The sequence below is a fragment of the Loxodonta africana genome, chromosome 3, assembly GCF_030014295.1.
Source record: "Loxodonta africana isolate mLoxAfr1 chromosome 3, mLoxAfr1.hap2, whole genome shotgun sequence".
Taxonomy (NCBI): Eukaryota; Metazoa; Chordata; class Mammalia; order Proboscidea; family Elephantidae; genus Loxodonta; species Loxodonta africana.
The window spans coordinates 19,702,404-19,714,011 of record NC_087344.1 but is presented as its reverse complement, the minus strand read 5'-3'; the positions used below and the strand labels follow the sequence as shown (position 1 = coordinate 19,714,011).

The window sequence follows — 11,608 nt, the reverse complement described above, 5'->3', positions numbered from 1 at the left end:
GCATCCTTTGGACTTTAGGTCCCTTTGCAGAGAAGCTCCTAGTCCAGGGGAGCTTGATGAGAAGGTCAACAGAGAGAGAAAGGTTTCCCCTGGAGCTGACACCCTGAATTTGGACTTTTAACGTACTTTACTGTGAAAAAACAAGTTTCTTTTTGTTAAAGCCATCCACTTGCAATATTTCTGTCATAGCAGCACTAGATGACTAAGACAGAGAATAACAGGAAACTAAATACTATTCTATTTTGTAAAATCACAGCTCAAACTTCAGATACTTCTCTATTTATGGTCTTTACAGCTTTGCTAAGTTTATCAACAGAAATTTCTAATTCCAGAGTCAGAATATCTAAATCCATCTAAAGTTCGATAATTTCTTTTAATGTGAGAGTCAGCTATTCCAGTAACTAACAACACTCTGCTGATTACAGAATAGCCTATGGTAATGGTTTTTCTCAACTCCAGATTCTTCTTTTAACTTTTAAAAGTTTATTTTCTGGTCTAAATTTCATGTTCCTCTCATATTTCTTTTTTCCTCTTGGTTAATAGATTATAGAAACAGCATAATACAAACCAGTTCAAAGCTGCAGAAGGAAAAAACAAACCCATTAATTACATAATTTAGGGGAAGGGTAAAAATGGTTTCTTTTATCTAGAAATTGGAATCTTTTAGTCCACTCACTCCTATGTAGTTGATTTCTGTTCATGTGATTCTGGATCAGCAGCAGTCCCTGAGCACATCAGGTCAGCTTTTACTCAAGAGTTCTGGAAATCTTGACTCAGTCCAGCAGTTGGAAAAAAATGTGGAACAAAACTAACTCACACAAAAAGACCAGGCTTACTGGTCTGACAGAGACTGAGAAACCCCAAAAGTACGGCCCCTGGACACTCTTTTATCTCAGTATTGAAGTCACCCCAGAGGTTGACCTTTCAGTCAAAAATTAGACAAGCCCATAATACAAAAAATAATACTCGTAGCTCTACCACATGTACGAGCCTAAATGGGCACACCATCCTAGGGGCAAGGACTAGAAGGCAGGAGGGAACAGGAAAGCTAGATGAATGAAAATGGGGAACCCAAAGTTGAGAAGGGGAGAGTGCTGACACGTCATGAGATCGGCAAAGAAAAAAAAATTTTTTAAAGTCTATTAATTGTTTAATGAGAAACTAATTTGCTCTGTAAACCTTCATATAAAGCACAATAAAAAAAAATAAAGAAAACATCTTGATTTGTTTTTCAGAGGCAAAAGTATGGCAGAGTAATTTCTTGGTTAGTATTCTTAGACTCACCACTGATATGATTTTTTATTTTTCTTTTGAGAGTTAACAGTAATGCAAGTCATTATAAAACGAAATGGTAGGGATGTATAAAATATATATAAAAAAAAAAACTCCATGGGTAAAATATGTGAATTCCCCAATTAAAACTATGGACATTGATGATGTTACATTCAAAAGAAATAAAGTTGCAACCAAATTTGCAGTTAAAATAACTAAAATTACTACTGATAATATTACACTCATTGTCAAAACGTAAGAGGAGTCAACGACACATATTATTTTAACCCAAAGAAAATTTGGTACTTTTCCTAATTTGACAATACATTTATGTAACTCATAACACATTAAATAAGGCTTTTTATTTTAGTATTTTTTCCTTTACAAAGCCAGAAAAAAATATTTTTTGGCTTTCCGAAAGGCTTCAAAGTTGTCAGGAGTTTATCGTAAGTATCCTAGAGACAATGCTTGTGGCTGGGTTTTTACCATGAACTCAGGAATGTATTTTAATAGACACCGAACCCTTGCCTTTGAGGCAGAATACACACAGGATAAAATTAAATCTTCAACCCAGTAATTAAAGATAATTTTTTAAGGTTAACAGTAAGAAACCCAATTTTTTTTTGGGGGGGGGCTTTATATGCTTTTTGACACTAAAGCTCTTAAATATCTCTTAAATTAATCCATTGAACTACAGCCATGACATAAAAATTAGACCTTATCAAGAAATTCCCTTCTGGTAAACCTTTTAAACTTTGTACAACCCTTAAAGTGGCAAAAACGAATACACTCGTTAGCTATCAGTTTGGCATACTGTGGGGGCTTGCTGTTGCTGTGATGATGGAAGCTATGCCACTGATACTCAAATACCAGCAGGGTCACTCATGGTGGACAGGTTTCAGCTAAGCTTCCAGACTAAGACAGAATAAGAAGGACCTGGAGGTCTACTTCAAAAAAGATTAACCACTGAAAGCTTTATGAATAGCTACAGAACATTGTCTGACATGGTGCCAGAAGATGAGCCCCTCAGGTTGGAAGGCACTCAAAAGACGACTGGGGAAGAGCTGCATCCTCAAAGCAGAGTCAACCTTAATGACAATGGGTTGAGTCAAGCTTTAGGGACCTCCATTTGCTGATGTTGTAACCCAACTCTTTCAGGTCAGCTCAGCTAGGAAGACACATAGAGCAGATGAAAGCAAAAGAAGCTTTATTTAGTTGGCCAAGTAAAGGAGCACACCAAGATGTCTCCTAGAACAATAGCCCAAGGAGTTTATATGGATAAAGTAGATCGGGTCTGGGGTCCTCAGGAACACCCAGGGTGGGGCCAGCTTACTGATTAGTTTGACCTCAGAGGGCATTCTAGTGGTGGTCCGATTTTCTGCACCTGTTCAGTCTGAAAGAGGGGGCCACAAAGATGACATTTTGCCCATGTCAGGGGTGTAAACAAGGTGTGTTTTTAGGCCTCTGACATCAGTAAGTTGTCTGAGGGACAAGGTCACCCGTACTGGGCAGTTCAGGCAGGCCTGAGCTAGTCCAAGGCAAATTTTAGCTGAATTGAAGACTGCAGTCTCTTTTTACTTACCTGAGTCAGAACTGAAACTATACCTAAATAAGAAGGTACTCTAAAAGCAGAGGTTAGTTCCTGTTTTGCCTAATAAGGGGATAGCTTACACACTGGGAGTTAACTCTTTGTGTTACTGAAGATAGCAGGCTTGGCCCGTTGGCACGGCCTCTTGTTTATTCAATGTGGCTAGAGTACTGCCGGCCTCAATGTGGCATGACTGAAAATGAAGAGAAACAGCTGCAAACATACATTAAATATCAGAACATGGAATGTGCAAAGTATGAATCCAGGAAAATTAGAAATCATCAAAAATGAATGGGCCACATAAACATAGATATCATTGGCGTTAGTGAGTTGAAATGGACACGTATTGGCCATTTTGAATTGGACAATCATATGGTCTACTATGCCAGGAATGACAGCTTAAGAGGAATGTTGTTGCATTAATCATTAAAAAGAACATTTCAAGATCTATCCTAAAAGTACAATGCTATCAGTGGTAGGATAATATCCATACCATACAAGGAAAACTAGTTAATATGACAATTACTCAAATGCACCCACCAACCACTAAGGCCAAAGATGAAGAAAATGAAAATTTTTACCAACTTCTAGTCTGAAATTGATCAAATATGTATCAGGATTCATTAATAATTATTGGTGATTGGAATACAAAAGTTGGAAACAAAAAAGAAGAACCAGTAGTTGGAAAATATGGCCTTGGTGATAGAAACAATGCTGGAGATCGAATGATAGAATTTTGCAAGACCAACGACTGCTTCATTGCAAATACCCATTTTCAACACCATAAACAGTGGCTATAAAAATGGATCTCGCCAGATGGAATGCACAGGAATCAAATTGACTACATCAGTGGAAGAAGATGATGGAAAAGATCAATACCGTTATTCAGAACAAGGCCAAGGGTCAGCTGCAGAACAGACCATCAACTGCTCATATGCAAGTTCAAGTCGAAGCTGAAGAAAATTAGAACAAGTCCACAATGGCCAAGTATGACCTTTAGCGTATCCCACCTAACTTTAGAGACCATCTCAAGAATAGACTTGATGCCTAGAACACTAATGACCAAACACCAGACGAGTTGTGGAATGACATCAAGGATATCGTATGTGAAGAAAGCAAGAGGTCATTAAAAAATACAAACAAGAAAGAAAAAACCAAAATGGGTGTCAGAAGAGACTCAGAAACTTGTTGTTGTTAGGTGCCATTGAGTTGGTTCAGACTCATAGCAACCCTATGCACAACAGAACAAAACGCTGCCTGGTCCTGACCATCCTTACAATCGTTGTTATGCTTGAGCTCATTGTTGCAGTCACTGTGTGAATCCACATTGTTGAGGGTCTTCCTCTTTTCCGCTGACCCTGTACTCTGCCAAGCATGATGTCCTTCTCCAGGGACTGATTCCTCCTGACAACATGTCCAAAGTATGTAAGATGCAGTCTCGCCATCCTTGCCTCTAAGGAGCATTCTGGCCACGCTTCTTCCAAGACAGATTTGTTCGTTCTTTTGGCAGTCCATGGTACATTCAATATTCTTGGCCAACACCACAATTCAAAGGCATTAATTCTTCTTCAGTCTTTCTTATTCATTGTCCAGCTTTCATATGCATATGATGTGATTGAAAATACCATGGCTTGGGTCAGGTGCACCTTAGTCTTCAGGGTGACATCTTTGCTCTTCAACACTTTGAAGAGGTCCTTTGCAGCAGATTTGCCCAATGCAATGCCAAATGTGGAAATTATAGAACAATATCATTAATATCACATGCAAGCAAAATTTGCTGAAGATCATTCAAAAATGGCTGCAGCAGTATATCAACAACGAACTGCCAGAAATTCAGGCTGTTTTCAGAAAAGGATGTGGAACCAAGGATATCATTGCTGATGTCAGATAGATCCTGGTTTAAAGCAGAGAATACCAGAAGGATGTTTACCTGTGTTTTATTGACTATGCAAAGGCACTCGACTGTGTGGATCATACCAAACTATGGATAACACTGCGAAGAATGGGAATTCCAGAAGACTTAATTGTGCTCATGAGGAACCTGTACATAGATCAAGAGGCAGTGGTTCGGACAGAACAAGGGGATACTGATTTGTTTAAATTCAGGAAAGGGGTGCGTCAGGGTTGTATTCTTTCACCACACCTATTTAATCAGTGCTGAACAAACAATATGAGAAGCTGGACTATATGAAGAACGGGGCATCAGGATTGGAGGAAGACTCATTAACAACACAAGTTATGCAGCTTACACAACCTTGCTTGCTGAAAGTAAAGAGGACTTGAAGCACGTACTAATGAAGATCAAAGACCACAGCCTTCAGTATGGGTTACGCCTCAACATAAAGAAAACAAAAATCCTCACAACTGGACCAATGAGCAAAATCATGATAAACAGAGAAAAGATTGAAGTTGTCAAGGATTTCATTTTATTTGGATCCACAATCAACAGCCATGGAAGCAGCAGTCAAGAAATCAAAAGATTTTTCTCCTTAGTCACCTTATTTTGCAGTTTTTCTTTCTCATCCCTGGTGAGTCTACACAGAAGTTGAATAAAATTAATTAAATCACTGAAGTTTTAGAGGGCTTCCTGTACTCTTAGAGATCTCATGTGGAACTTTTAATGTGTGTTTGTGAGGAAAATAGTTTTCCTGTGGGGATGGACTTTATTTTGAGGAAGACATGTTGACTGTATATCAGGACAGCAGAAGAGGGAAGATGGCAGGCTCAGAAAGATGGCTTTTCCCACAGGCACAAAGAAGCAGAGTCATCAGTCAGAATCAACTCTGTAGTATGGGTGTGACAAAAATTCAGGTCTTGTACCATCAGTGGAGTGTGTATAGAGCCTCCTGTTCAGGTCATCATTGATGGTGGTGGTGGGATTGTGTTCACCTGCACACTCGGAGGACACCTCACCTGGCACAACACGTGTCTTCAAGTACAAAGATGCCCCATTTATGTTCGTACTGCAGGGTTCCATACCTCACCCAAGAACTACTGACTTTGATCTCTGGGTATACATCCCAGTGATTAGCATTGTTAATAACACCTTTTTGAGATTTTGATGTATGCTGAAATCTGAGAAGCATGATGTAAATATTAGAAGAACATGGAAGAATGTATTAGAATATGGACTATGGAAGAATGTGGAAATTGAAAATCTTTTCAGTTTTACTTATTAAAATATCATTTTCAAAGTAGTGTATGAAATGTATTTGTAGCTCTTAAAGAATAGCAATGTAATGAAAGCTCATATCTCTACCCCTGGGTTAAGAAATGAAGTAATGCCATCACCACAGAATCCATTTCAAGGATCTTCCATTCACATTTTCCTCTATCCTCCCAGTAGCAAGCACTATCCTGAATTCTGTATTTATCATTTTCTCTGATGTTCTTCTATTGTGTTGAATCCTATTACTATGGATTGAGTTATGTCCTCCAGGAAAATAGGTTGAAATCCTAAACACTAGTATCTGTTGCCAATTTTCTTTTCTCAATATTTCTGTTCTACTTCCTAGTTTCTTGCCTAGTTACTGGGGTATTTCAACTAGCAAGTGGCCATCAAAACTCAACAATTAGTCTTCATTCACCTGGGGAAGAAGGAGAGTCAGAAATAGGAGAAGGAAATCAAATGTGTGCCCGGTTGCCTTCATGAACAACTGCTTCCTTTACCATGAGACCATAACTTGGTGATGCCTGACTACCATTACTGAATGTTTTGATCAAAGATTCCATAGAAAAATTCTGATCAAATGGGGTGGCAGAAGGGGGAGAATTTGGAACAGAATTTCAAATTTTTAATGGCTTTAGATTTTCTGCAGCCATTGAGGCTGGATGAACCCCTGAAACTATGGCCCTGAAATAATCTTTAAACTTTAAACCATAAACCAATATTATATGCTAAAGTCTTCTTTGAATGGTAATTTAAAACAAAATAAAACATGGCTTATCTTAATTAGTAAAGTACTTCTGCTTTGAGCATTGTACACTTTTAAAGAATTATCTATGTGAGGTCAAATTGACCATGACAACTCAAAAGTTTGGATGGGAAGTATAGGGGGCAGTGAGCTTAAGACATTGGTAGTAGAAAGTTTTGGGAAATGGTAGCAAGTATGGTAGCACTGTTTGAAGAATGCAATCAATGTCACTGAATTGAACATGTAGAAATTGTTGAAATCCTGTAACTTTGGCTGACTATACTTTCACCAGAGTTAATTTTTTTTTTCTTTAACATGAAGGGTTTTTAAGGAAGTATTCACGTGGAACACCATCTTCACCATCTGCCATCTAAGCCTACTGAGAATGTGGATAAACCTGAACACTAGTGATGACATTGCGATTTCTTACAACTCTATTAAAATCAAAAGCCAAATTATCAACCCACCTTCCTCTAATGTAGATTGAAGAACAATGTAGATTGAAACTATTATGATGAAACTGGAAAAACTGTAATGAAATCAAAAATCCTAAAAAGGGAGTAATATGTCTTTCAACAGTGATTATAGTCAGAATTGACTACAGAGAATAGCTTGGAATCTTCTGTGCAATACACACAGGATGAAGATTAATATTCGTGAAACGTTTAATGACTCATAGAAAGAAACAACTCTTAATGTTTACATTTTTTAGTATCTTAATATAATATTTATATCTACATATATAAACTGTATTTTTTTAAATCAATATCAAGCTTCCTTATGTCATTGATAAAATAGAGATGCTTTTAGTTGCATATAAATAAAGAAGATAAGAGTCCAGTTAGAGAAGGATGGTGTGTCAATTTATAAAAGGTATGCACCAGGAAGGTGAGCAGAAAAAGGTGGAGAGAAGAGGAGTCCAGATACTGGGCATCAGTCATCCTGAATTTTCCTCTTCTATTGTCTTTATTGTCTTAGTCGGAAAACCTGGTGGTGCAGTGGTTTACAGCTATGGGTGATAACTGAAAGGTGGACAATTCGAATCCACCAGGCACTCCTTGGGAACGTTATGGGGCATTCTACTCTGTTCTTTAGAGTCGCTATGAGTCAGAATCTACTGGACAGCAACAGGTTTGGTTTTTTGTTTTTTGTTTTTTTAATTGCCTTGGTCTTTTCAGATTTGCATTGCCTTGGGTTCAGAATAACAATAAAAGAGTTTGACTAATGAGGAGCTTTGGATACTACCCCCCAGGGACAAAGACTGGAAATAGTCTGCCCATGACCAACTCACTCAACAGTCCTCCCCCATCAGGAAGCAGCACACCTGAGACTCCACCAACAGATGATCCTTCTTGCTCAGAAGCATCCTACTTCATTCAGTCCCTCTGTCTTTCTTCAGGACACATCTTCTACCTTCCCCATCCAGGGCAGAGGTCAGGCATCATTCTTCAGTGATATCAGCCAGGTAACTTAAAACTGCTTAGCTAATATTTAAAATGAGGGCTGAGGGCAGATATCTTAGTAGAGATTTATCCAGATGAAGCTGTGAATAGAGTACATTCATAAAATGAACAGAGTCTCCCATAAGACAATTGGCTCTCTGCCATCTTCCTGACATATTTCCTTGTATCTTAACATCAATGCTCAAGCAGCTCTCATTCCGGTAGTCTCCTTCTCTCACTTTGTGATGATATGGACCATGTTCCTCCCGAGCAAACAGGAGGACTGTTATAGAATTCTCTGACACTTACTTGCATTCTTGTGGGGGAGGGGGTTGGCTTCACCTTATCTTCCCATTTCTGATTCTTAACATACCTTCATATTATCTGTGTTGTCTAGCTCTGATCTATGAAAAAGGTGGTGGAGACCCGGACAGACACATCTGGCTGCTTCCCTAGTCTATATATTTGTCCTTAAAAAATTACAAAATCTATAAATGATCATATCAGCAGATTGTGCAAAAGCAACACATACTGAATCAAAGACCATGACCAACATTTTATCTCTTTCCAGAATGCTCTGCTATATCAGCGTTGTTTATTTTTTTAAGTAACAAAATATGCATAATGAAGACACCCCATTTATTTTCCTCTTTTTTCCTCTCCCACTTTCCCAAGATGGTGCTTGCCTCTGGTGATGTAGCTGCTGCTGGTCCAGGAACACACATTTTATTTTCTTATATATTTTCCATCAACTCATCAACAATATGAAACCCAGAAATCAAACAGGTATTTCAAAATTCTTTCTCCTGGTACTGACAGAAGATCCGGAACTGCAAGCCCCCCTATTTAGTCTGTTTCTGTCCATATATCTGGTCACTGTCCTAGGAAACTTTCTCATTGTCTTGGCTGTCATCTTTGACTGCCACCTCCACACCCCCATGTATTTCTTTCTTGCCAGTCTGTCCCTCACTGACATCTGTTTCAGCACCAGCACGATCCCAAAGATGCTGGTGAACCTCCAAGCACAGAATCAGAGCATCACGTATGAAGGCTGCCTCACCCAGGCGTGCTTTGTGCTAGTTTTTGCTGCTTTGGAAAATTTTCTCCTTGGAGTGATGGCCTATGACCGCTTTGTAGCCATTTGTCACCCACTAAAGTACACTGTCATCATGAACCCCCACATCTGTGGCCTGCTGATTCTACTCTCCTTGTTCATTAGCATCACGAACTCCCTGCTCCACAGTCTGATGTCATTGCGACTCTCCTTCTGCACAGAGCTAGTAATTCCTTACTTCTTCTGTGAAGTTCTTCAGGTCATCAAGGTTGCCTGTTCTGATGCCCTCAACAATAACATCTTCTCATACTTTGCAGCTACAATACTGGGTGGTGTTCCTCTCTCTGGAATCATTTTCTCTTATGCTCAAATTGTCTCCTCCATTTTGAGAATGCCATCAGCAGTTGGAAAGTATAATGCTTTTTCCACTTGTGGGTCTCATCTCTCAGTTATTTCTTTGATCTATGGGACAGGTTTTGGTTCATATTTCAGTGCTGCATTCACCCCTTCTAGGAAGACTGCAGTAGCTTCAGTGATGTACACCGTGGTCATTCCCATAATGAACCCCTTTATTTACAGCCTGAGAAATAGGGAAGTGAAGGGGGCTTTGAGAAAAATTATGAGGAGTATACCTGCTTTTCAGTGATTACATTACCTACATTTGGCTTGGCTTTCTAGACTGCATCAAAGTGAAAAAATAATTGTGAGACAGGATGCCTGACTCTCCCATCAACACTTTCTTCTAAAATAATGACATAACTTAGTGGTTGAGTACAACTCAATGTAGGTTTGAAATTTGAAATGTCTCTTTGTGTAGCTCTGTGCTATTTGACAAATTATTTTTATTCTCTAAGCTGAATCTCTTTGGTCAGGTTTTATAGTAGCAGAGCCTAAGGCAGGGTTGATTTATTTTGGTAGCACATTCTCAAAATAAAGAAAGCAGGATGTAGATAAAGCTGTGGGAATAGAGACTAGCTTCAGCCTGATGCCATGGGTAGAGTCATGTGACTGAAAACGAGGCTTAATCTCACTGCAAGACAAGACAGCTGACCTTTCATGCCCAAATTTAGTTATTACCATGACATGTCACTGGTAAACCATGAGTGTCCGGGGTAACATTAGCATTCATCATATTTTTGTGGTTGTTGCTATTGTTGGCATTGTTGTTAGCTGAAATCAAGTTGGCCTTCATGATCCGTAGGGTCTCATTGGCTGACTTTTGGAATTAAATTGCCAGGGCTTTGCTTCTAGTGCATCTTAGTGTTGAAGACCCACTGGAACATATTCGGCATTATAACAACACTGGATGCTCCACTGACGGACAGCTTGTTGCTACACATAAGGTTCGTTGGCCAGAAATCAAACTTGGGTCTCCCACATGGAAGGTGAACCATAATTTCCCCCTACATTATCTATAAAATTGTCATATTTGGATTATCACAGTGGCTTCAGATGATTGTGTGTTAACTGAATCTTACTAGTGAGGAAGGCTTTGTTTCTAATAAGAAAATGTAAGTTCTGACTCTAAAATGCTTAAACCATAGAGTTACCCTTAATTACAAGAACTTCAGAGATAGAGAATGCAAAAAAAAATAAAAGAAAGAAAGATTGAAAGAAAGAAGGGCTTTATTCAGTCCTCCACGAGGTAGCTTCATTCTTGGAATGGTTACCCTCAGGAATGTCAGCAACGGACTCAGGCATCCTGTGCAGATGTGATGCTCAAATACACAAGGCTGAAAATTTGTCCCTAAAGCTGTTGTTAATTGTTGTTGTTAGATGCCGTCAAGTTGATTCTGATCCAAATCAACCCTATGTACAACAGAAAGAAACACTGGCTGGTCCTGTGCCTTCCTCACAATCGTTTTTATGCTTGAGCCCATTGTTGCAGCCACTGTGTCAATCCATGTTGTAGAGGGTCTTCCTCTCTTTTTCTGACCCTCTCTCTACTTTACCAGGCATAATGTCCTTCTCCAGGGACTGGTCCCTCATGATAACGTGTCCAAAGTATATCAGACAAAGTCTCCCCATCCTAGCTTCTAAGGAGCATTCTGTCTGTATTTCTTCAGAGACAGATTTATTGGCTCTTCTGGCAGCCCATGGTATATATTCAATATTCTTCCCCAGAACCGTAATTGAAAAGTGTCAATTCTTCCTTAGTCTTCCTTATTCATTGTCCAGCTTTCACGTGCGTAAGAATCAATTGAAAACGCTGTGGTGTGGGTCACATGCATGCCTCAAAGTGATATCTTTGCTTTTTAACACTTTAAAGAAGTCTTTTGCAAAAGATTTGCTCAATGAAATACCTCATTAGATTTCCTAATTGCAGCTTCCATGGGCA

The 11,608-nt window shown here is 39.0% G+C and overlaps 1 protein-coding gene across 1 annotated transcript; it reads left to right on the top strand.

Moving 5' to 3' along the window:
* The first annotated feature begins 597 nt into the window (after nucleotides 1–597).
* LOC135230643 (olfactory receptor 7G2-like) lies at nucleotides 598–10,660 on the top strand. The gene has a single exon (XM_064280582.1). It carries the CDS (start codon nucleotides 8,981–8,983, stop codon nucleotides 9,914–9,916), a length of 936 nt encoding a protein of 311 aa, XP_064136652.1. The 5' UTR covers nucleotides 598–8,980; the 3' UTR covers nucleotides 9,917–10,660.
* Nucleotides 10,661–11,608: the final 948 nt, after the last annotated feature.

What these genes read in the sequence shown, in the direction of transcription:
- LOC135230643 (XM_064280582.1), top strand. Translation starts at nt 8,981, where the DNA reads ATGAAACCCAGAAATCAAACAGGTATTTCAAAATTCTTTCTCCTGGTA.